Source organism: Doryrhamphus excisus, linkage group LG3 (genome assembly GCF_037039965.1).
Source record: "Doryrhamphus excisus strain RoL-2023G ecotype Guam linkage group LG3, RoL_Dexc_Guam_v1.1, whole genome shotgun sequence".
NCBI classification, from domain to species: Eukaryota; Metazoa; Chordata; class Actinopteri; order Syngnathiformes; family Syngnathidae; genus Doryrhamphus; species Doryrhamphus excisus.
This window is the reverse complement of record NC_136359.1, coordinates 20,115,080-20,141,645: the sequence shown is the minus strand read 5'-3', so window position 1 is coordinate 20,141,645 and position 26,566 is coordinate 20,115,080. Positions and strand designations below refer to the sequence as shown.

At 41.3% G+C, this 26,566-nt stretch overlaps 1 protein-coding gene across 1 annotated transcript in view; it reads right to left on the bottom strand.

Moving 5' to 3' along the window:
- Positions 1-885: 885 nt before the first annotated feature.
- The window catches only part of adgrd1 (adhesion G protein-coupled receptor D1), a 35,287-nt gene continuing 9,606 nt past the window's right edge, over positions 886-26,566 (bottom strand). Inside the window, exons 12-26 of the mRNA XM_058070939.2 lie at positions 26,238-26,345; positions 25,166-25,241; positions 24,413-24,554; positions 11,389-11,462; positions 10,305-10,428; positions 7,137-7,240; positions 6,586-6,697; positions 6,347-6,500; positions 3,370-3,436; positions 3,129-3,195; positions 2,917-3,008; positions 1,691-1,817; positions 1,564-1,605; positions 1,389-1,481; positions 886-1,312 (exon numbers count right to left, since the gene is read on the bottom strand). Of these exons, the coding sequence (XP_057926922.2) occupies positions 1,217-1,312; positions 1,389-1,481; positions 1,564-1,605; positions 1,691-1,817; positions 2,917-3,008; positions 3,129-3,195; positions 3,370-3,436; positions 6,347-6,500; positions 6,586-6,697; positions 7,137-7,240; positions 10,305-10,428; positions 11,389-11,462; positions 24,413-24,554; positions 25,166-25,241; positions 26,238-26,345 (1,478 nt within the window). The 3' untranslated portion in view covers positions 886-1,216. The remainder of the gene's footprint in view (positions 1,313-1,388; positions 1,482-1,563; positions 1,606-1,690; positions 1,818-2,916; positions 3,009-3,128; positions 3,196-3,369; positions 3,437-6,346; positions 6,501-6,585; positions 6,698-7,136; positions 7,241-10,304; positions 10,429-11,388; positions 11,463-24,412; positions 24,555-25,165; positions 25,242-26,237; positions 26,346-26,566) is intronic.

Below are 26,566 nucleotides of genomic sequence, written 5' to 3'. Positions count from 1 at the left end.
TGAAGTACTCTGGGAAGGGTTTTTGCATCTTTAATACACAAAGTGGCCCCAGGCATGGTTCAGTTTTTCGATCTGCAAACCCCAGAGGAAAAAGTTGTCTCAGGTAAACTCGATTACAAAATAGGTAATTGTTTCATAGACATTTTATTAAACATGATTGGAAGCACAAACCATAGTACCATAAGAGCTAATGTGAACCAATACATGTGTTGAAATACTGCAATATTTAACTTAAAAACATGAAACATGTGAGTGCACAGAGCCTTACAGTAAATCCTGTTTTTCTGAATCCTGTTTGTACAGTGTTAGATCAATGACACACAGATGTCATCACACTTCATTCTCACAGTCATCAACAAAAAGACATCTTAATTACGTTCTTCTGTTTGTTGATAGAACATATTCACTTCAATGTACAAAAGGCAAGAAATGTAGCTTAAGAAATACACCATAAAACTTCACAGAACTGTGTCCAAAACACACAATTATTTGCTATCCTTAAAAGAACATACCGCACTGCATCTCGCCAAGGGATGAGGTTTGTGAAAACAAAAGAATGCACACAACACGCACAAACAGAATCACTGTTAAACATAGCAGAAGACATCAAACACATCGAATCCAAAAATAAATACATCACATCAGAATAAAATTGTCCAATTTACTACTTCATTAGGGTGTCTTATTTTGCAGTTTACTGCACTGGGACACCTGGAAAAACGGTGAATCAACTGTAAAAGTTGATTAATGGAAAAAAAATTTAATGAAAAGTTTGATTAATGGAGATGTTGAGTCTGCAGTGGATGCAGGAGAGAAGGCAAAATGAGCATATATTGGTGGATGCTGATGCACACATTGTTGAAACGTATGGTTGTTGAAATGTCATCTCCAAGTTAATACGCTTATTAGCAGTGAAGAAACTTCAAATTAAATAAACCAAATGCTGTGAACAAACACTACAGACCAATCTAGACACTTATCAGCATCTTAGTCTGACATGGAATGATGCCATTACACTTTCTGTGACCTCAGAACTCTCTACCCGGAATTGGGAATCTCAACCTGCTATATATATATAAGGCACAGTTGGAGTCTGTTTGTCTTTAAAGATGGAGCCATGTGTCACCTCATTTGACATCCATTTTATTCCAGAATTACCATGTTAAAAAGTGTGGAAATTATCTGGCTTATGTCTGGCCAAATTCTACACGTACGCCTACACTGCTGAGAGGTCAATACGATTGGCGGAGTTGGTGCTTTTGTCCCACGTGTTCATCTTAGTGGGGGATACACCCTCCTTGTTTCCATTCATCTACAACATAGGAGAGCGGGAGAGTATTTAGCTCAGGCAGTTAACAGTTGCACAGCTCAGCAACACAAGAGCTCACAATGTCAGAGTTGAAGGGCTTCACGTTGATGTTTCGCATGGAGCTGCTGGTGAGGGTCCACACTTTTGTCTTGTGTTTGAAAGCAGCTCTGACCTACAGAGAGTTGAAACAATGCTCAAACAAAAGAAAACACATAAACGACTACAACACAGATTCTACATGCTGAGATGCTTACCTCTGAGTTAAGAAGGCAATGGAAAAGGAAGACAAAAAAACCCTAAAGGAAAAAGAACATCAACTTTAGGAGTGTTTTCACCAGCAAGACTTTCGGAAAAGTGAAGAGTCAATTGGGATGATCCTACCTGCAAGGAGTTAAAAACGGCAAAGATGTAAAGGAACGGCAGGGAGTGTGTGTTGACGGCTAAAACGCCAAAGATCCAGGAAATGCCAAGTATGGGGAGGAGGACTGCCACGGCCTTTGCAGTGAGCCTTAAGAGATGAACCACAGTATTTATTGCAACAAAAAAGGCAACTGTTTGCAAAACCACGCCAAAACAACATCAGCAAACTCAACTACCCTCACACCAACACACACACGGTCATGACTCATGTCACGCTCGCGGCTTCACAGAGTGTAGGAAATCACAAAACTCTTTAACACTACTTAACTGCCTGGTCGTTACAGTACCCTTGAGCATATCTAAGAATCTGCTCTAAGAATCTGAAAGTGACAGTAATAAGTTCTCCGCTTCATTAAACGGGACCTACTGTGCTCATTTTTCAGGCCTTTGTATTGAGTTGTGGACTCCTATAGAGCAGCTTCACGCAACCTGCACAGAAAGCTTTCTAGATCTTCCAGAATCTGCACCTATTCCAGCTGTATTTCCTTGGCCTGTTGGTTTGTTTTAATTTGTTCCCCGCAGAGCCCGTCTCCGGGCACGCCCACTCCGCTGTGATTGGTCACACGGTGAAATCTTGACAGTGCTGCAGAGTGGGGGAGAGCAGGCCTACAGCTTGTATTCGGGAACGCCCATATAAGGAAGCCCGGCTCACTGTGACATCACAGGGAGCCATTGTGAAAAAACTATCTGAAACCGAGTGTTCAGACCATCCCAAACTTCTTTGTTTTTAACACATTCATTCATTCATTTTCTACCGCTTTTCCTCACGAGGGTCGTGAGGACCCATTCACACTCACATTCATACCTATGGACAATTTGGAGTCGCGAATTAACCTAGCATGTTTTTGGAATGTGGGAGGAAAACCCACGCATGCACTGGGAGAACATGCAAACTCCACACAGAGAGGGTGGAATTGAACCCTGATCTCCTAGCTGTGAGGTCTGCGCGCTAACCACTCGACCGCCGTGCTGCCCGTTTTTAACACATTTATAGCATAATAGGTCCCCTCGAAATTATTTTATTGAGTCTTCTTACTGCTGTCCTTCATGCGTTCTGTGTAAGTGTGAGTGACTCAAATGTTCATCTAGGTGCCAACACATCGTAGAAATGAAACTCGTTTGCAACCCGAGGACCACCAACCTGACTCTGGGTCTGAGTCAGGGTCTGATGGAGAAAACAGACTCACTTGACTGCATTTGCATCCCCGTGAACTTTGTAATTCTCTCCACTGATGCGAGATATTATTCTGGTCACAGATATCAAAATGCCAATGTTTACCTGGTAATGAGAAAAGAAAAAAGTACTTGCAAAGTACAGAAAAGCACATCTGGATGTAGCTGAAAATGAAATCATGTTGAGTTGATGACAAATGTAAATAAATGAATGTAATTTTCTGACCACAATGACACACAGAGCTGGTGCCACAAATGCCCAGATGGCTCCATTCTTCAGGGACAGCCAGCAGCTGACAACACAGACATGATATGTTAATTATTATTCCAGTGGAAAACAATTGACTGCGTCAACTGTAATTTCATAGGTGATGATGCAATGCCTCCAAGCTCCAATGGTGTAAATTTGATGAATAACACATTCAAGGTCATTCATTTTTTCAGTCCAACAAGCAGATTACACTTACTTGTCAACTGCACCATAACTGTCCAAAGCTGATGTCATGGACACCACACAGATCACCAGGGGAGAGCCTAATTGAATACAAATAAAAAATATGCATTCAACTGTTGCAAAATGATGCGTGGCATTGAAAATTTATCAAATTATATCATTTTTTTAACAGGAAAGTAATTAAAAGAAAGTTCAGAAAACCAATACTATATTTATTATTCGTTCATTCATTTTCTACCGCTTATCCTTACAAGGGTTGCGGTGAGTGCTGGAGCCTATTACCCTGGACTGGTCGCCAGCCAATCACAGGGCACATATAAACAAACAACCATTCACACTCACATTTATACCTATAAACAATTTGGAGTTGCCAATTAACCTAGCATGTTTTTGGAATGTGGGAGGAAACCGGAGTACCCGGAGAAAACCCACGCATGCACAGGGAAAACTCCACACAGAGATGGCCGAGGGTGGAATTGAACCCTGGTTTCCTAGCTGTGAGGTCTGCATGCTAACCACACGCCACCGTGCCGCCCCTATATTTATCAATGCATCCTAATTTTCCAGCTGTATTTTACTACTATTTTTATCCCCCGGAAAAAAAAGCTGTATTAATTTCAAACTGCTTTTTACTGCAACATGAGAAGGCAAGGATGCATTTGCCAGAAAACCATTTCCACGTTTTCAATGCTGGTGAGCTTTTCCAGAAAACACAATGACACAATAACCTGTCACTGTGACACTGTTCCATGTTATGTCATCTGTGATATTGCCCAACACAGTACTGTACGGTACGCTACTCATTTGTCAAGGTCAAAGGTTCCTTGTACAGTACACCGCATTCAAACCATCAGCACAATGAGTGAGATAAACAGAATGGAGCTACAATCAAATCCACTTGCTATTTACTTTGTACTGAATTTGCACTGTGGGGATACAGTACATGCAACCGGTATGCCAATCACAGACCAGTATAATTTACATTTGGCCACATTAAACAATTCACTCTAGGGTTGCCTAAAGGAAGTAATAAAAAAAAGGATAATTTTTCCACTAATGGGTTCAGCATGTGAAAGCAGGGCTTTGCATTCTTGAAGCCAGGGATGGTATAGTCTATTTTTAGAATCTGGTTTGCTAAGATGCGGTAAGGCAATTGTTACTCTGGAATGTGATTCAAAGCAGATGGTTATTTCTTTTTTTACAAACAATATATACAGTGAAGAAAATAAGTATTTGAACACCCTGCTATTTTGCTATTTCTCCCACTTAGAAATCATGGAGGGGTCTGAAATTTTCATCGTAGGTGCATGTCCACTGTGAGAGAGATAAACTAAAAAGAAAAATCCAGAAATCACAATGCATGATTTTTTAACAATTTATTTGTGTGATACAGCTGCAAATAAGTATTTGAACACCTGTGTATCATCTAGAATTCTGACCCTGAAAGACCTGTTAGTCTGCCCATTAGAAGTCCACCTGCACTCCATGTATCATCCTGAATCAGATGCACCTGTTTGAGGTCGTTAGCTGCATAAAGACACCTGTCCACCCCATACAATCAGTAAGACTTTAACTTGTAACATGGCGAAGACCAAAGAGCTGTCCAAAGACACCAGAGACAAAATTGTACACCTCCACAAGGCTGGAAAGGGCTACGGAGCAATTACCAAGCAGCTTGGTGAAAAAAGGTCCACTGTTGGAGCTATCATTAGAAAATGGAAGAAGCTAAACATGACGGTCAATCTCAATCGGAGTGGAGCCCCATGCAAGATATCACCTCGTGGGGTCTCAATGATTCTAAGAAAGGTGAGGAATCAGCCCAGAACTACACGACAGGACTTGGTCAATGACCTGAAAAGAGCTGGGACCACCGTTTCCAAGGTTACTGTAGGTAATACACTAAGACGTCATGATGTGAAATCATGCATGGCACGAAAGGTTCCCCTGCTTAAACCAGCACATGTCAAGGCCCGTCTTAAGTTTGCATATGACCATTTGGATGATACAGAGGAGTCATGGGAGAAAGTTTTATGGTCAGATGAGACCAAAATAGAACTTTTTGGTCATAATTCCAATAAGCGTGTTTGGAGGAAGAAGAATGAAGAGTACAATCCGAAGAACACCATCCCTACTGTGAAGCATGGGGGTGGTAGCATCATGCTTTGGGGGTGTTTTTCTGCACATGGGACAGGACGAGTGCACTGCATTAAAGAGAGGATGACTGGGGCCGTGTATTGTGAGATTTTGGGGAACAACCTCCTTCCCTCTGTCAGAGCATTGAAGATGGGTCGTGGCTGGGTCTTCCAACACGACAACGACCCGAAGCACACAGCCAGGAAAACCAAGGAGTGGCTCCGTAAGAAGCATATCAAGGTTCTAGCATGGCCCAGCCAGTCTCCAGACCTGAACCCAATCGAAAATCTTTGGAGGGAGCTCAAACTCCGTGTTTCTCAGCGACAGCCCAGAAACCTGACTGATCTAGAGAAGATCTGTGTGGAGGAGTGGGCCAAGATCCCTCCTGCAGTGTGTGCAAACCTGGTGAAAAACTACAGGAAACGTTTGACCTCTGTAATAGCAAACAAAGGCTACTGTACCAAATATTAACATTCATTTTCTCAGGTGTTCAAATACTTATTAGCAGCTGTATCACACAAATAAATTGTTAAAAAATCATGCATTGTGATTTCTGGATTTTTCTTTTTAGTTTATCTCTCTCACAGTGGACATGCACCTACGATGAAAATTTCAGACCCCTCCATGATTTCTAAGTGGGAGAAATAGCAAAATAGCAGGGTGTTCAAATACTTATTTTCTTCACTGTAATCACACCGATGATATCTAAAACAGTGAAATCACAAGGACAATGGGTCACAGGTGCGTTAAGAGTGGAGGCCCCAGGAATTATCAAGGAATACTGTAATACTTTTATAATCTACTGTACCGTATGGGCTAGTGGTAATGATTAAGCATCAACCGATTGGCACACTTACCCCAACCAATGCCATAGTAGTAGACATGTTTACTGCCCTCTGAACCAAACACCTTGACAACCATGCTGTAGAGGTGGAGGCCCTCCACAAGCATCCAAGCGAATGCGCTCAGAAAGAAGAAGTGAAGCAGAACAGCCATAATCTTACAAGGCAGCTGGCACAAGGAATAGAAATATCAGTCAAAATGTGAATCTCCATTATTCATATTGCTGTCATTGCTACAGTTAGTTAGACCTCACCGTGCCCGGGTCAAAGCTGGCACTGATGAGCAGCAAGATCTCAGCCACCAAGATGGCAAAAGAGAGGTTGGCATGGATGTGGTAACGCTGGTTCCGGATGGTACTAACAGACCTGCAGAACCGCATGGAAAGTACATAAAGCACACCATAAAATGTGTTTATGGGTGCTCTTCTTGTTAGGTTGCTTGCACAATTGACCTTCATCGTGCAAAATATTGTACACATTCACTTGATTGTGCATGTATCTCTTTATCTTGCAAGGAAAGACACTGTTAACTTAAAGCAGATTTTAAATAAACTCTGTATACTTCACAAACAACAGTAGAACTGTGTAATTATTCATAAGCAAAACAATAATACAAATAAACCAAAAACTTGTAGGTTCAGAACTGTAAACAAGTGACTTTATTACCAGGTAGTTAACTCATGTGACTCAAACCAACTAAAAGCAAGGTGTTTTGCAAAACACAATTTGAGAGATATTTTGGGGAAAAAAAGTGTATAGAATGTTGATAAATTGGTTATTAACTGCAGTGGTAATTGATACTTACGACAGAACTGCAAAGGTAACAAGAGTGATGGCCAAACAGAAGATGGAAATGGAGCAGCCGACATAGCCAATGGTTGACAGTGCCACCCGGTGGCCAGTGGTGAGCTATGTACAGAGACAAACCACAAAAGCATCAGTGCCTATATTGCAAAGACACAATACTGTATGTCTGTAAAAGTTTGAGTGATGAAATGTTATATTGAGTAACATTTTTTTATGTATTCCTAAAGACAATATATCGTGTAGTTCTCAGCCTTCAATTATATTGACGACTCTTAACCTTTAATGCAAAATGGCTCTTCAGTTCTAAATTTTAATAGTGGAGTCTCCCTATTTATGTCTCAGGTGGTCCTGTCCCCTAGAGGTGGTCATAGTAGAGTTGTGGCTCTTGCTCGGTGTGGCTGTTGAATGACCTACCTACATAAGAACCGGTCATATGTCTGCCTAGTGGCAAAACAGCTTGTTTGTGACCATGCTTACCTGTGGAATGAGACAATCTTTGGGGCAGATATGTTAGGGCATTGTAATAAGCAGGGAATAAGGGATGGTGCAAATTGCCCACTTTCTAATTTGACAAGATGGCTTCTTTATTGATGGTTTCTTTCACAGGCAGTGATCCTCCCTATCTGTAATTTGAACATTGTTTCCTTAGACAAATGTCCCTTCTTTTTGAGACGCAAATATCCTGCTGACTGGTCCCAAAGAAACTGCCCTCCTATATGTTGTGCCATGTACAGTAACAGTGAATGCAGAGGAGTCTAGATTGGACTGCAAAGTCCTTGAAACTGACCGAGAAAAGGACTAGAAATAAGACAGGCCTCTCTAAACACAGGAGGAGTTTGCACCCCTACTTTGTGATTTGAACTCTGTTTGTCTGCTGCCATCTGCTGTCTTGTTCCAGTTCTGCAGAGACCTCTGTTCTCCAGTCCTCCTATCAAGCAAAGCTTTCGCTAATCTGTAATCAAACCATTCCTAGGCCATGCTGACTTTTCTGTTAAAGCCAGATTTCTGCCTAACCTCGCCAGTGTAGTTCATTTCATTTTCCCCTGCCATTTAGCGGTCCTGTGACCGAGAGTTCAGTCTCTGTGCTTCCTTCCCACAACTATCTTAACCTGCCGTTTCAGACACCTTCAGACATACTACCTTCCTAGCCCAATGTGAACTCCATTTCAAACTCCAAGCTGCCTCATTCCGCTCCGAGGAAGGTGGCTTTTGTCATATCCCACCTCTGGCTAACCTCGCCAGCATAGTGCACGGTCCGTTTTCTCCTGCCATTTTGCTAATAATGCTGGTGAACTTTTATTCCTTGCTGACCACCTATATTCAGTAAATTGGGAGCTATCTTTTGTTGTATTATGTTTTTCCTCCTTTTTGAGCACATTTTGTCGTAATACATTTTTTCACCATCTTGCCTTTGTTTCTGCTCTGGTGTCCACAACATGTGGCACCTGTGTCAGCCCTTGTAACAATTGTGTGCTTATAACAATGTTCAAAGAAGTCTACCCCAAATATTGTTTCATTTTATGGGAAAGTGGCAACTAACAAGCTGTTTTTCCACCAGGCAGGTGAACTACTATTGTTATGCAGGACCGATGTTCACCAGCCAGTTACGTGCAATGCAATAATGTATCTCACAAGTTAAAAAAGTACACAATAAGCCGGTTACCCTGGTCCATGCTACTGAAGACTAACATCATTGTACTTCTTCAGTCATACATTGGTGCATGTGCTCGTGCAAAGATGTTTATTTTGGAGTCAATGCTATTTTAAGGGCTTGGGTTTGATTCTCTATTAACTGTCTTCACATGTGCCTTGTCATTACGAGAGTAGAGCAGTCTTAGACAGCCTCAGAAAGGATATGTGGTACATTCCCTTGCAGCTGAGGCATGAGGCAGACCACTAATTACAGACTGGCTCAGGGAAAAGAATAGCATCAAATAGACTTGTGCATTTAAATACAGCACTGCACCACTGAACGCTTCTCTATTTAAAAAATGCCTGCACGGTTGCTGACCACAGTCCAGTGGCACATTGTAACATTCCCTACATGCAGGTAATGTAAAGAAAGCAAGCTGGTTGAGAGTTTATGAATGACAAAGCAGTATTAAGGATGGTTTACCATATATTTCAGAAGGAAAGTTTGTGTATTCGTCCTCTTGAGGGACTGTGGTCTTTGAGGGCTGTACCACTGACCCTTGTAGTGACCCAAAGAACCACATTCAATCATCGTTTACTCTGTATAAAACCAGCAGTCAAACCATTGCAGTGATCACTGGTCATTGGTCTACTTATTATAGACCTACTCTGAACAGTGGGGCAACATTTTGAGTTTTTGGATTACGGCTAAACTACAATTAGCTCAACAGAAGCACAAACACTTTTGAAGACATGCACAAAGTAGAGGAAAAAGATGTGCATACGTTTACTCTGAAAATATATTTTTTTGAGTACTCTGTAGAGCAAGTAAAGACCTGCAAAGTCTGCATGGATGACTGTATCAATATTCTTCAACACTGCTGCCAGCAACACTGTCTGCTGGTGATTTGCAACTAATACAGTGCTTACTTTGTCTATTGTTTCGTACTCTGGCGGCCTGTCATCTGGTGTCAGTCAAACAGGACACCTACATGTCCCGTCTCACTCTGAGGCATTTTGCATATCAGATAGCAAAACACTTCGAACAAGGAATACATTTGGTTCCAGTTATACTGAACCCGAACTGATTTTTTGGCTATTGATGCACTCGCAACGTTTACATATTATTGCCTAATTAGGTTAAAATTGCTAATGTGCAACAGATTTGTATTAGTGTCAGCTCTCTCAGTTGAGTCATGTTTCTAGCAGGCACAATCATGTAGGTCTAGTCTTCTTCCAAGGCATCGCTCTGCATCCAGAAACATATCTTCACTATAGTTTGCTTTGGTCTACATCATAGTATCCAGATTTCAAATAGCATATATTTTTGTACTTGTAAAAGGGATGTTGTATTATAAGGATTGAATGCTAGATCTGTCGCACCTATGATAATATAAAGTGCACACTGTCCATCAACTAAAAAAATAAAAATAAAAGAAGCATTTCTGTTTAAATGTTTCTACTGCAATTTCTTATTGACTAATAATAAATGCAACCTATTATGGTAAATAAATGTGTGAAAATAATAACATACCTTTAAAGGAACCACTTGCATTAGGATGGCAAAGTTAGTGAGGTGGTTGCACAAACACACAGAGTAGGTCATGTTTCCACCTGAGCGCACACAACCTTGATTGGACCATACGCCCTCCTTGGAACTGAAAAGTAGGATAGTTGATTGTTATTTTCAAAGGAAAAGTTTTTTTGTTTTTTTTTTGGCTTTGAGCTTTTTTTTCCAGTCAGGGGTCGCCACAGTAAGTCAAATGCATATTTGAGTCCTGACGCAACCCTTGGGATGGGCACTGGGCCTCTCCAATGGCTGGGTGTTCCCTGGCTAAGCATCAAAACAGCATTGTATACCACTATGCCACTAGAGAAAAAAATGTATAAAACTAAACTAATGTAAAACCACCCATATTAGGGGTGTTGAAACCATTGTGCCCTTCTTTCCTGTTGCTCTCTCATTTAAATAACATAAACAAATCCCTTATTTTCCAGAAACTTCCCTTATTTCCAAATGCAAATTTTCACAGGTATGCTCGTCGCACATTTTATAAATAAAATTAACCAAAAAATAAACCCAGCAAAAATGGAAACAATAGAGCAAAAAGGCACAATGTAAACAGAAAAACGGAACCAGATTGGAGACGGAACCATCTGTACTCAACAGTTGTATGAGGACATTGGGGAGCCAGATGAGGAAGAATATTAATCCTCCTAAAATCTACTCTTTAGTGAAACAAGTTGCACTCTCTAAAGCATGCTGTGGTTTCCACATTCACTGTGGCGCAGTCATGGCCAAGTGGTTAAAACTGTGGCACGTGATCATTAGTTTGATGGTTTGATTCTTCCCGTCTGTATTCCCCAAACTGGAAAACTGCCCACTGCGTCAGTATGTCTTTGCTTGCAAGAAAGGAGGAAAAAATGTGTAATGCATGTAAAATGCATGAGACTTACTTCGACTTAGACTCCAGTTAATCTAGCTTTATACGCCTATACCATATACCTATACCATTCTATACCAGAATAACATAAGACTTATAAAGAATCAACACATTACTATGTGATTTTAATCAATCAAACCAATCACAAGGGATGTTGCACAGCCACCAACCCACCTATAGTCCAGGAATGCGCAGTAGATGAAGACTTTATTGCTCTGATTCATCACTTGCTCCTGCTGTTCATCACTCTGAAAAAGAGGACATAAAGTTAACAAATATCGCTCCTTTTGCTCTACTCCTTCTAATCATTAGGCTCACAGGTTAGAAGTCGCCTCTCCTACAATTAACCTAACATGCATGTTTGTGGGATGAGAGAGGACCTGTAGAAGACCCACATAAACACCACAAGGTCATGCAAAACTGTTCACAGAGATTCTATGACGAGCAGATGCTGAGATTTCAATTTCCACGAGTGGGATACCAAGGCATTGCCAAACTGTAAGACGTGTCCTTCAAGCCTGTCCTAGGTCTACTTTTGACTACTACCAGGGTGGGCACCAGGAATTCTGGGCTCCATGAAAAAAAAAACTACATTGTCCTGTCTCAGGCCCTTGACAAATGCAATTGAGGATATCTGCTTTAAACTATCAGGTACGGCTGCACGGCGGTCGAGTGGTTAGCGCACATGAGTTCGAGTTCGATTCCACCCTCGGCTATCTCTGTGTGGAGTTTGCATTTTCTCCCTGTGCATGCGTGGGTATTTTCCGGGTACTCCGGTTTCCTCCGACAAAAACATGCTAGGTTAATTGGCCACTCCAAATTGTCCATAGGTATGAATGTGAGTGTGAATGGTTGTTTGTCTATATGTGCCCTGTGATTGGCTGGCGACCAGTCCAGGGTGTACCCCAGAGTCTGCTGGGATAGGCTCCAGCACCCCCGCGACCCTCGTGAGGAAAAGCGGTAGAAAATGAATGAATGTACCAGGTATTAAAACAATTTTGACTGTTCATACTATTTTCCATATTTATAGTAGGAGTTGGATCTTTGGGACTTAGTCAGGACTTAGTCAGTTTAAAAGTAGCACTTAGGCTGAAAAAATAGGGGGCAGTCCTAGACCTTAATGGCACCTTGAGATTCTGTACATAAAGACACATAACGTTTGGCCACTGATGCAATTATTACCGGAACAAGGTCTTGGTCCTTGGGCGAAAACATTCCTTTGTTGAGGGCACTTATGCACCGAAAGATTGCTCATTTCTTCTTATTCCCTCGGCCTTGATTCTCAGACTCAATACATTCATGAGTAGATGAGCTGTGTCTGCTCTATTTCCTTTTGGAAAAAATGCGAATAAGAGTGTAATAGACAGACTGTTTCCTGGCCGATGGGTTCAGTGATTCATATTACGATGAATAGCACAACACTTTGACTTCATTGTCTGTCGCTCTCATTCTGTCTGTTTCGCACTTACAAAAACGTTGGTCATTGATCATGACACTCCTGATGACTGCATGGAGGGATATTCATGTGGCCTATGAAACCCACAAGAGCAACATAAATGCAGCCAGTCATCACAGCCAGCTTAGAGGAGCGCAAGCATATGTGCGCTCTTGCAGACTTTTTTCTACTCCCACTTCTTGCGTGGTATGTATAAAATTACACTAAAGGGACGCAGACTGTAATTGGCACTCTGAAAGCTTCACTTTATAGTGTCATATTTGCTTTCCATAATTGCAGTGCAATAAGGAAGACTAATTAAGCACTGAATATAAACCTTGCCTTGTGGGAATCGGTCCATAATGATCAAACCCTTGGCATGCACCGTACAAAATGGTGACATCATAAAAGAAACACTCAATGACTTAGAGAGGTGTCGAATCACCATGAGCTGCCTGAGCTGTTTCAGTGGGTCAGGTCTAACTTCCCTTAGACTCTTGTGGGGGAGTGTACTGGAATGTTGGCAGTTTGTTGGATTTTGGTTAGTAAGTAGGATTACACACAAATTACATGGTTTTCTATTAAAGGGGACCTATTGTGCTTTTTCCACTTTTCTGACCTATAAATGTAGTTAGAATGTTGTATTCTCGTGTTAAACGATGCCAAAGTTTCAGATAATGAGGTTTTTGCATTTGGAAGTGAGCCCTAAAAGACGTTTGGGATGGCTCTGAACTAGGAATGTTCCAATCAGGGTTTTATATTACCGATATTCCGATAATCTATGAGTGAAATGGTCGATACCAATACCAATACTGATTCCATACTGAATGAATGTTAATACAGTAAACCTCGGATATATCGGAAATTCGCTCACAACAGACAGATAAAAAAGAACCGACTTTTCTGTAATGCATTTCCAATAAAAATTCATTGCATATATCGGATTTTTTTATAATGGATTTCGCCTATTTCGGACAAAATCTCCAGTCCCGTTCCAATTTTCCTCGCATATATCGGATGGCCGCATCGTGTCTTTCTAATATAAACAAATATAAAAGTGAGTGACGTCAATAATACTAGCACAGCAGTGAATGAGATCTTAACCTCACTATTGGAAATAACGTAGGCCTGACGGGCGTAACAGGGCCTAGCTTAATTAACAATTTGTTATGCTCAGAGTCCAATAAAGTTAAATTCTCATTACCTTACGTCTCTTTTCATTGCCCAGTCCAGGTACATTGGAAACATAGTCAAGGAAGTGCCTTTTTATAATGGATATAAATCCGATATATGCGTAAAACGGACATTTTCCGATATACGCATATACGGATTTCGCTTATATCGGACAAAACCAGTGGGAACAATTGAATCCGATATATCCGAGGTTTACTGTATGTACTACTGGCTATATTAGTGTTTTTTTTCTTGTGCACTTTGACTTATTTTTGTAACACTTATTTTCACAGTTTATTTCAAGCCAAACAAAGCCAATATGCTTGTTTGGCTACATAGTGCTACATAGTGTCCGCATGCTCCCAAATCCATACTGAGGCGGTACTCATCCCCACACTTATGAGTACAGCGGGTTGGAACTGGGGCTTCAGCTGCTGCCTGAGGGATGATCACATCGCGAGCCTCAAAAACTCACCACACCCTACCAAGTACCCCGAAAGCGCCATATCGGTGAGACATTTGGGTGCAAAAACTTTATCACTCTCACAAAGACAGGAAGTCCCAAACACGCAGACATGCTTGTTCTGGAGCTGATCAGCGTTATAAAGCAAGTATGGCCGATATCGATACCACACTTTTTCACTGATATCGGCTGATACTCATCAATTGGGACACCCAATTTTTTCTAAAACCGACTGTAGGTCTGCCCAAAATTCATTTTGTGTTGAAATGGGCCATGGGTCAAAAAACACCAATTTTTAGGTTCAGATAATTCCATGTTTTGGTCAACATTGCAGCGTCTCTGTTCCTAAATCAAGGACACCAAAACTAAAAGCACTAAGAAATTAATTTAATTAAACAATTTAAAATGGTAATCTTATATGTACTGGTAGGTTGTACAGTGAAGAAAATAAGTATTTGAACACCCTGCTATTTTGCTATTTCTCCCACTTAGAAATCATGGAGGGGTCTGAAATTTTCATCGTAGGTGCATGTCCACTGTGAGAGAGATAAACTAAAAAGAAAAATCCAGAAATCACAATGCATGATTTTTTAACAATTTATTTGTGTGATACAGCTGCAAATAAGTATTTGAACACCTGTGTATCATCTAGAATTCTGACCCTGAAAGACCTGTTAGTCTGCCCATTAGAAGTCCACCTGCACTCCATGTATCATCCTGAATCAGATGCACCTGTTTGAGGTCGTTAGCTGCATAAAGACACCTGTCCACCCCATACAATCAGTAAGACTTTAACTTGTAACATGGCGAAGACCAAAGAGCTGTCCAAAGACACCAGAGACAAAATTGTACACCTCCACAAGGCTGGAAAGGGCTACGGAGCAATTACCAAGCAGCTTGGTGAAAAAAGGTCCACTGTTGGAGCTATCATTAGAAAATGGAAGAAGCTAAACATGACGGTCAATCTCAATCGGAGTGGAGCCCCATGCAAGATATCACCTCGTGGGGTCTCAATGATTCTAAGAAAGGTGAGGAATCAGCCCAGAACTACACGACAGGACTTGGTCAATGACCTGAAAAGAGCTGGGACCACCGTTTCCAAGGTTACTGTAGGTAATACACTAAGACGTCATGATGTGAAATCATGCATGGCACGAAAGGTTCCCCTGCTTAAACCAGCACATGTCAAGGCCCGTCTTAAGTTTGCATATGACCATTTGGATGATACAGAGGAGTCATGGGAGAAAGTTTTATGGTCAGATGAGACCAAAATAGAACTTTTTGGTCATAATTCCAATAAGCGTGTTTGGAGGAAGAAGAATGAAGAGTACAATCCGAAGAACACCATCCCTACTGTGAAGCATGGGGGTGGTAGCATCATGCTTTGGGGGTGTTTTTCTGCACATGGGACAGGACGAGTGCACTGCATTAAAGAGAGGATGACTGGGGCCGTGTATTGTGAGATTTTGGGGAACAACCTCCTTCCCTCTGTCAGAGCATTGAAGATGGGTCGTGGCTGGGTCTTCCAACACGACAACGACCCGAAGCACACAGCCAGGAAAACCAAGGAGTGGCTCCGTAAGAAGCATATCAAGGTTCTAGCATGGCCCAGCCAGTCTCCAGACCTGAACCCAATCGAAAATCTTTGGAGGGAGCTCAAACTCCGTGTTTCTCAGCGACAGCCCAGAAACCTGACTGATCTAGAGAAGATCTGTGTGGAGGAGTGGGCCAAGATCCCTCCTGCAGTGTGTGCAAACCTGGTGAAAAACTACAGGAAACGTTTGACCTCTGTAATAGCAAACAAAGGCTACTGTACCAAATATTAACATTCATTTTCTCAGGTGTTCAAATACTTATTAGCAGCTGTATCACACAAATAAATTGTTAAAAAATCATGCATTGTGATTTCTGGATTTTTCTTTTTAGTTTATCTCTCTCACAGTGGACATGCACCTACGATGAAAATTTCAGACCCCTCCATGATTTCTAAGTGGGAGAAATAGCAAAATAGCAGGGTGTTCAAATACTTATTTTCTTCACTGTATATATTTTGTGAGTTAATATGAAAATATGCTTGGTCTGGATAACTGAGTGATTTTTGATTTTTTTCTCATCCTTGTCAGACCATTGTTTATCCTGTGGTGTTCAATTTCCTGTTTATTTATTTTTACCAATTCATTTGCTGGCTGAAGATCGGCTAACTTTGTTCCTCCCCGTGATTGATTCCTTGTGCATTTTTGTTCAATTTCCCGTCGTTCTCATCAACGGTCAGCTTCTCAGTTCCTGTAGGTCTGCTGTTAATTTAGTCCCCACTCCACACATTGTGACAATTCATATGTATTTTCATTGTTTTCATATCAAAAGAGTTTCCCCTTCTTTAATTGATCACAGCATGTGGGAAATACTGCTTGGCCATGTTTTCTTCTCTTGTAACCCCCCAGCAACTTCTCTGTTTGTGGTAGATCCACAATGTGGTTTCAAGTTGATATCTGAGCAGAGCAGGAGGAGACCGAAAGTCACTGGTGAGTGTTACAATGTGCGAGGAGATCTGGCCAAGCCCACCACTTTGTTCCCGGGTGTCCTATAAGGCCTCAGCATTTCCCAGCCAAGAGTGCAGCTGGTGCTCCAATTCTTTATTAACAACAGAAGGTGACACCACCGTGGAAATTCCTCCGAGCCTCATAAAACAAAAGAGAGCAAAAGAAAAAGAGATTGGACAATAACAATAGACAGGATAATAAAAGAGTAGATTGCTGGATTGAGGGTGATTATTCTGAATAAAAAGATTGTCAAATACAGTGCTATCCATTATGGTGATGACTCTAATATGCTTGTATTAGCATTGTACTGGCACTGTGTGAAGATGGCTATGGGCCTGATGGGTAAATCATGCAGCAGCCCGCCACAGATATACTTCCTGTTCACTCTTGTTCAAACACATTATAATGGGACTGTCTGTGAAGCTTGTCTCTATACCTCCATATAATAGCTGGTATCGCGACTCTACTTCCCATCGCATGGAATATGGAATAGGAATATGAAGCCTATTGAAAGCTGAACCATCAACACCCGGTTAGACCGCAAGACACAGAAAAGACAAAGATCAAGAGTCGAGACAAACAAGTGATTCAGCGACACACACACATTTTCAACTTCCTTGTTAAGATGACTGTTTGTGTGAGTTGTACTTGTACATCAAATACACATCTGAATTCAATTCATTTTTTTAGCACATGGACAGTGACAGTATATTTTCACTGCTGGTCTCAATTTAGACGCAACACAGAAAATCCCACAGGGACTCTTTGAAGTGAATGATGGGAGTCGTCTCTTTGAAGTGTACAAGCCGTCAGTCGTTTTTTTTGTTAGAGCTGCAATTGAAATCACTGGTTGTATAATATTTGGTTGTGTTGTGTACATTTTGGTTGATGTTGTGTTGTTTCATTATAAATTATTGGAGATTTAAAAATAATACATACAACTAGAAAATTCCTGCAGAAATTTTGATGGGCATGCAACCTGCCGATATGTATGTATGTATGTATGTCATCATGCTAGCACCTAGCAAGCTTCACCTAGTGAGCTTCAAGTACCAAAAGTGTCAAGGCAGTCCTATAACGTCCCTGCATAATGCCATGTGTGTATTTTTCTTTAAACATGAGTAAATTAGCTAAAATGCTAACATGCTACTAGTTAGCATGGTAGCATCTAGCCAGAAAGCACTAAGTCCCAAAAGCGTTAAGGCAGTCCCATAGTGTCCCTACATCATGCCATGTGTGTATTTGCCTTTAGACATGAGAAAATTAGCTAAAATGCTAACATCCTAATTGTCATCATGCTTAGCGTAACTTAGCGTAAAAGCTAACATCCTAGCAATTAGCATTGCAGTTCATGCCCATAATTAGATTGGACCTTTTTTGTCTCAGTGAAATTAGTCTTTCTTTTTGTTTTTTTTCTGGTTATTTTTGTGTTGGAAACTGTTCCACGTTGTGCATACAAATAAAACCATTCAAACAATACATTTTATAGATAATTGTATTTTTACAATTATTTCAGAAGTCTATGGAGGCAGCAAAAAAATATGGAGGAGCCATTTGGGAGCTGACAAAAAGCCAAACGTTTCATCACTTATGTTTGAAGAGTTGGTAAAAATGTGAAATGTCTACCTTTGTATAGGAGAAGACTAGCAAAGTTGTGATATTACATTTTGAACAAAATGACATTTGCTCCAATGACTCTGATAAGGCAACAATTAGTGTGTGTTTTGACATTCCATTTGTATGATGGTCAGGCTATGATAGAAAAGCATGATGGAGATGTGAGTTGTGACCCTGATGGAGAGCAGATCACAGACTTGCAACAAGTTTTTGGAGTTACGAGTTGGCTTTAAACCAACACACAGGGCACGGCCTTCCAATGTTAACGCATGCAGCGAGGCACAACTGGTCCAGAGTGAGGTCATTGTGTCAGGGGACACGCAATAAGACACGCAGCTGTGGTCTCCATTCAGTCTGAGAGGTGGACGCTGAAAACGAGAAGTGTTGATAGGTATGTGGAGTGTTGAGGAAAATCGGGAAAAATGACATTTCTACGATGAAGAGATCAGGGGTTGGCAACCTACGTATACTAACAAATGAACCATTTTGGCCACTAATGAAAAATTGTCTGGTGCCGCAAACCGTAACAGCTTTTAAAACTTTAAGTTTAAAAGCTTTTCCTCTTTTCTGACCTCAAAGCCTCCAAGTGTTGTTACAATGTTGTATTGTTGTGTTAAACGATGCCAACGCATCAGATAATGACGTTTGTGCATTTGGAAGTGAGCCCTGAAAGTAATAATATTGATATTTAAGCATGATATCGGCGGCGGCACGGCGGTCTAGTGGTTAGCACGCAGACCTCACAGCTAGGAGACCAGGTTTCAATTCCACCCTCGGCCATCTCTGTGTGGAGTTTGCATGTTCTCCCCGTGGTTTTCTCCGGGTAAACATGCTAGGTTAATTTGTGACGCCAAATTGTCCATAGGTATGGATGTGAGTGTGAATGGTTGTTTGTCTATATGTGCCCTGTGATTGGTTGGCGACCCAGTCCAGGGTGTACCCCGCCTCACGCCCAAAGACAGCGCGACCCTCGTGGGGAAAAGCGGTAGAAAATGAATGAATGAAATTAAGAAAACCAACCATGTCACCGATATCAATATAGACTGAATTTGTGCTGTATCTCCCTCATGCATGCAGGAGGAATTGAGGGGCGGAGCAGAAGCCCGGAGGCTCAGTTGAAGCTAACAGGCTAGCGTGTCTGCAGCGGAAGAAGTCGACCCCAAAATGAGTATAATAATTTTAGCATTAGAACAGCAGAAGTGAGCGTGTAACGGATACCAACTAGTGGGTTTATAATAGTATTTTGTCTACCTCACTACGACTACAATACAGACACCACCAAGGTTCGCGGTATGGTCTCGGTCTCGGCTTTTACTTTGGCTGCAACCAACAAACACGGCAAATGTTTTTGTCATTTCTTGTAGAGCTAAAATGGTATGAATAGATGATTTTCCATGAATGAATTCATGTGTTTAACTCCCACAGGCAGTGTAATATTTCCTGGCTTTCAAAAGCCTAGTTTGAACACTGCATATTGGCCGAAATAGAATCATTGTGAGCCTTGGCAGAGTGGTTTGAGAGCATGGAACATATGGAATCATGCAACCTCATCTCACAGATATGCTTGAATTGGCCGCAGCTTCAATACATAGCATAATAGGGTGGTGGTAAGGCATGTTAACATTATTACCAATAATGCAGTTGTGTTTATATAGGTGGGCACAGGCAGGCAGGGTTGACAGTTTTACTGTTTTGGACATGGTAATGTAAAATAGGGATGTGTTATGACACATTAGTATTGTAAAGGTTAAGTTTGGCCATGGTTTTGTTAGACTGCTGTAAGTAAGCATTATCATCTTTGGTGCTATGTTTGGACATGGCACATCAAACTACTTTCCAGTGACTGACCCTGTGCATTTGAAATTATATTTCAGTCATTTAATATTTTCAAGATGAATGCATGTAATGTTATGGTAATACTTTTTTTAGACGGTGATGAATAAATGACCACTGTTACAAATGTTAATATTTTTTCCTTGCAGGAAAAAAAAACTGCCAATCACTGTCAAGCAAGTTTCAAGGGAATGACGACTTTCTGTGGTTTTGAAACCCAGCTTCAAGTCTCTAATGGAAACATGAGGACTTTATTAGCTTTAATTTGAATTGGTGCTTCAGTATTGGTTTCTTTGTCCTTCAATGTTTTATCAATGCCGGCACAAGGGAAATTATAACGCTTATCTTGAATGCCCTGTTTAGACTCCAAGATGATAATCATCAAGTAGACTTTTTCTACTAGAAACAGTTATTTAGTGACAGGTGCTGGTTGTCTAAAGAAAGACTGTAAATTGAAATAATCTGTCTGTAGTGTCCCAACTCTAAAGTAATGACTATTTATTCTTCACAGACACTGAGTCACCAACATTTGGGTGCTTTGACTGATAAACGAGGCATGTTTGTGACATATTTTAGTCAAAAACAGAACAAAATCAGATGAAAAGAGGGCATATGAAAACTGAGGTTCCACTGTGCTTTGTTCGAACGATTTTTATTCATGATGTCATACGAGGCATCATCCATGGCAACTGCTGTTTATCGCAATGATACACTGCAAACTGAGCTCCAAGATTGGGCACCTGACAGGGGTACTTGTGCAACCAAAGACACACATACGTATTCGCACTCACACCTCCTACTCATCCAACGCCTTCGCCGATATAGCCCCCCCTCCGGTGCGGGCATGACAGGGCTGCAGGTAGCTACTATGGCTGGCTGCTGGCCGCACTGGGAACCGTTTCACCTTCGAATAAAGGCTTGTTTGTCATCGGTATTGTGCAACATCTCGGCATACTTCACACATTCAGTGACATAAAGGTCCATATTCCTCTTTTTCACTTGTCACCATTTGGTGACACCATCTTGGTACTTTTTATGAGGTTACCAAACTCATTCACGGTTTTATACGCCTGTAATGTCAGGCTCCTTCTTAAAATCTGTTTTTAATTTACTCTCATTTTTTAACTCATTCATCTTTTTAGCCCTTGCTGCTGCTTTAAGGGAGAAGACATGGAGGAGGTGTCAGTGATTTTAATGTTTAACTACAGACCCCAATGCCTCCCATTCTTCCTTTTCCCTTCACCCTCCATCTGAATAAGTCAGATAGTGCTAATAAATCTCTGACGGTGCCAGGTTCTAATCAACAAGAAGCTGAGTGGCGTGAGAAAGCATTTGGGCCTCCAGGAGTCTTGATAACATTTTCTCTGGGAACCTAACTTGATTAGCCTAATGCCATGCAATGCATGACTGACCCTTATGGGAATGGCATGACCTCACCATGCTGGTACAGTAACATCAATCAAGAATACAAGGTCACCACCTGTAGACGATACCTGCCATGACACAAGGTTGCCGACACTATCAGTCCATGTTAGCGTGTTTAGTCTTGCCATGAATCTGATAAGGAAAACTAATGATAATGTGGGATAAAAACTCGACCGAAACTGTAACCACAGCAACCGGGACCGACTGACACATATCTGCCTTCGACGCGTTTATTCTCCCTGCTTGGTTTTAATGAAATTGCCGGGTGCGTGTCAACTCCCCTAGCGATAAACAGAGAGGTCAGCTGCAAATCACACATTCTAAGCTTCAGTACTGGTGCCATGAGAAGACATCTTTGAAATGGAGCTTGTGCAGACAATAAAGAGCAACGTAAACAGTGACGTGAAAGGTCTACCACAAACTGTGAGGGCGTAGGGTGGATATTCATCAGCTGCCAGATACATTTGTACTCCAAAAATAGTTGCATTTTTACTAAATCAGGTCTGCACAGGAGAGCGGTAAGAGAAAAAACAAACTGATACTCTCTGGGCCAATTCACAGCCAGAAATGAATGCCAAATTGGAGATCAGCTCCTATATAAATAACCATTTGCATGCATTCCAGCATGTTAATAATGGTGATAATAATAGTGATACATGATTCAAATAAGGGCACGTGAACATCTCAAGCTTTCCTAAAATAACAATATTAAGGCTTCTTCCACGGTGTGTGCTCAAACAAACATAGTCATCATCGTTACAGGAATCATGCCAGAAAATTGCAGCATAAACATTTATTTCACCAAGGAAAATAATGCTAAACAAAGCTGCATGGTTTCCATTTACTCGCCCACAAGAGAGAATAACTCCTGACAATAAATCACTTGAAAATGAAATGACTGCCTTTTTTATGCAGAGTGACGTCACAGGGTCTAAGGCCACTGACTGTAGCTAAATGAGAAGAATAGCACGGTAATTTACTGGCACAAAGGATAGAACATTGATTTATGATCCCCACTTTTCACGAGGGTTACGCCTGAGACCAGCAGCAAATGGCGAAAAAACCACAAGTAATTGACACACCCAGAAAAATATCTATTTTTGTCACACGGCTCAATCCCCCCTCCCTCTGAACCTTCTGGCTTGATTTTGATGTTCTCCTTCGATTTTGGATCAACATTTGCAACAAAAGTGATTGTTGTAATTATTACAGAGCCCTCCCTATTCTCTTCAATACCCTCAAACCCTTATTAAAATAATTTAAAATTATGAAATGTATTGGTTCTCAACACTATTGAATGATATTGTAGATGGCCAAAGAACAAATGGAATTAGAGTTTAGAACACCGATCACCAAATGGCGGACCCAGTGACGGCCCTTTGCAGACCTGCTACCAATTAAAGTGAATGGGAAGGAAATATAACAACATATAATCATGCTCGCGGACAGTTTGATGGCATGATTGCTTCAGGTATTATGGTTAACGTGACAGCATGTGCAGAGACGTCACTCATAATCATTGTTTGGAACCATCCATCCATTTCTTATGCCGCAAATATTTGAATTATGTGAAATTAATTTATTTTAAATGCAATTTAGGTGCCAAAATAAGTGTTTTAGATTCAATTACTTTCTGTCATCGCCCCACTGGGAACAGAAATATTTTTCTGAATTTCTGTTTTTTTTTTACTGTATCTCTACCGGCCGACTATGCTATTTGAACTTACTTCGTACATACTTATATTTTGTCTTATGTTGCCCACTCGACATCCATTGCAGCCTGGTCATCCTGTAAGGGGGATCCCGCCCCTTCTGCGGCCCCTTCTCAAGGTTCCTTATTTTTTTTTCCTCAAATGGGTTTTGAGTTTTTTCTTGCCCGGATGGGAGTTCAGGTCAGGGGATGTCATCCATTGTCGCCTATTGCCTGCTTGTAAAGCCCTCTGAGGCTCTTTTGTGATTATGGGCTATATAAATAAACTTGGCTTGACTACAGAGTGAACTCCAAACTGAAACTATCAAAATGCAACAAAATGAACAGCAGTGAACATACAAGTTCATTCACATCGCATGATGAGTACGAAAAATCTTTCCGGCGTAGCTCAGTTAGTAGAGCACCCGGTTCCTAATCTGGAGGGTGTGAGTTCAACTCCAGCATTAAGATCATGTACCAAGCCACGTTATGTCTTGTACTAGAAATAAAATTAGATTAGTCACGCCGCTATGTACATCTTTAACAATGACAAAATGTAGTCCACAGTATATCCACCTTTTGCTCAAAGCCTACAGTAAAAGTTGTAGAGTAGCGTACCATCAGCCCAGAAGTCATATTAGCATTATCAGTTCTGAAGCCATGTGCTTCCTGATGGAGGTGAGACAGCCCAGTGAAAACCAGTAAAGGTTTTTGCTCTTTGTATCACAAGTACTCAGCTACGATAGTCATTGGTCGACACTCATCTCTCACAAATAGGAACACCCAAAATAGAGCTGCTAGATTTCAAACAAGGAGACCCATCTACTGTAACCTCAGACAAATCATAGCCCTGTGATAAGGTGGGTGTCCCACACCCTACTACCGTTTCTACCAACTGGAAAATCTAAGCAACACTATTTTCCCAGTAGGACTGGCTCACCCAAGCTTAATGGAACATCAACACATGAGTCAACTATGAGGAAACCTGGACAGATTGTGTGTTTGTGTAAGTGGATTCTCACCAAAACATGGGTCAGAACAATCTTGATGAGAGGTGCTCCGGAGAGGTTGACCGACAGGGCTGGTGAAGGCTCCACATTCAGAGAGATCAAGCAGCTTGCAAACTGGATTTTATGATCCTTGAACTCAGCAGCTTCGTTAATCCTAACAAGAGAGAATGACGAGTCATTAAAATAGCAGAAGGAGCAACACTCAACTGTCTTAGTAAAGATGAGGTTTAATGGATGCCAGATAGTGTGGCAGTTCAATGGCATGCAAAGGTTGAGAGTTTTGGCTTTTGGACGACTGGCTAGCATGCTCGAGTCTTATTCGGTGGGGATGGGTGGTCATGGTTCGAGCCCAGTCAGCCGCTCACTTTCAACCCTACTATAGACAAGCAATATAGATAACTGGATGGATGGATGTTCTAGCGTGGGGGGAACAAAATGATCATAGATATGTCACATACGGTAAAACATAAACGTCACGGTGACAAGCTGTCCCCTGGGATGAGACAAGGTTTGGATTGGTGTAATGGAGCAGCAGTGCTAATAGCAGGGTGTATCAGTCAGTGGAGCGCAAGTGGTGAGATGAAAGATAGGCGAGGGGACAGATAAGACTCAGGGTCCCGGCTTCAGCCCTTCAGGAAACACAGGCGCCTTAGAGTCAGTGGACCTGTTCCCCCGCCGCTTTCCCCACACACAGGAAGTATGAAGAAGGAAACTTGGAAAGACTAGAATAAACGTGACCAAATTAGTATGGTGATGCCATGTTACCTGGTCTCAACAGGCCTGATTTCTTTGTAGTAGCTGTGCATGTTGTGGTAGAAGAGGCCAACAATGGTGGTTTGAGCTGAGAGGAAGGACAGAAATGGGACACCGTTGAGTGTACAAGGCCCGAGTCAGGAATGTAAAGCAGTGATGCTAAAACACGCAAAAAGAAGTGAAGTTAATTAACATTGCTTTGCTGCCGCGTGCTGGCACCGGCCTCCAAATAGAACACTGCAATAGTCACACGCTGGTGAAAAGGAGGGGGTCTCCAAGCCATGTGGTTGTTGGGAAATCTTATGAAACTGTACATGACTTCATCAGTCGAGCAGGGGGTCTAATCTGACCAATCACCCAGTGTGGTCCCACCTCAATGCTGCAAGATAAACAATGGAACTGGAGGAAGTTCTTAATTATCCTGTTCCTCTTTTCAAAGGCCGTTGACCTTTTTCTGCTATGAGTTCACATTCATAGAATAAACGTTCAGCAGATTTATAATAATAATAATAATAATACATTTTATTTGTATAGCGCTTTTCAAAATACTCAAAGACACTTTACAGAAGAGTGAAGTTGAATAAAGCAAGTAAACAGAATAGAAGACCAAAATACAACATTCATTGGTTAATACATGAGTAAAAGCGGGGCACGAGAATATTGTTTTAAACATTACAAAATTGTCATTGTGGGTCAAGTAATGCATGTAGCGGCCAAGGGGAGACAGGGGAAAGTGACCTGCACATAAAAGGCAACATGCTTAAATGCACACCCTAATAGCTGCTCTAAATTTCTCATTCTTTTTAATGACAGAGGAAAGTGGAGAAAATGTGCTGTCTCTCATTCTTGCTGTTCTGAATGAAAGAGTAATTGCTAGCCTTAAAGTCAGCGCTGGATTTCCACATTGCACCATAAAGCCACACAAAAGCTCCCAAGGCCGTCCTTGACACTCTAAGCTATAGCATGTCAGTCGTTTTAAATCTTAACTAAGTAATTCAGAGGTAAATAACATCAGTGAAGGGCTGAGGCCAAAGCACATTCCCTTGGCTGCAACTTTGATACACAAGATAGCTTTGCAACTCACATTGCATGGTGAAAGCCTCCACGGGTACGGAGATGTAGTTCTTTCCCTGTGTTGGGAAGCGGTAATGTTGCAAGTTGTAGTTCTGTGGCAATTTCATCAAAAGGTAATCTGTGGGGGTCATAGTTGATGAAACAACACATGAGGCAAAAATCCACAATAGCATGGTGGGAATCATGATGTGGAGAAACAAGTAGTGTGAAACATAATATTATGCCAAAGATAAAAACGAACAGTTTTTATGACCCCGCCTTTGAAAATCAACGACACGATGACTTAATCATGTTACCACAAAAATATACAAATAGTGAGTCATTTTTTTTTGGGAGGCT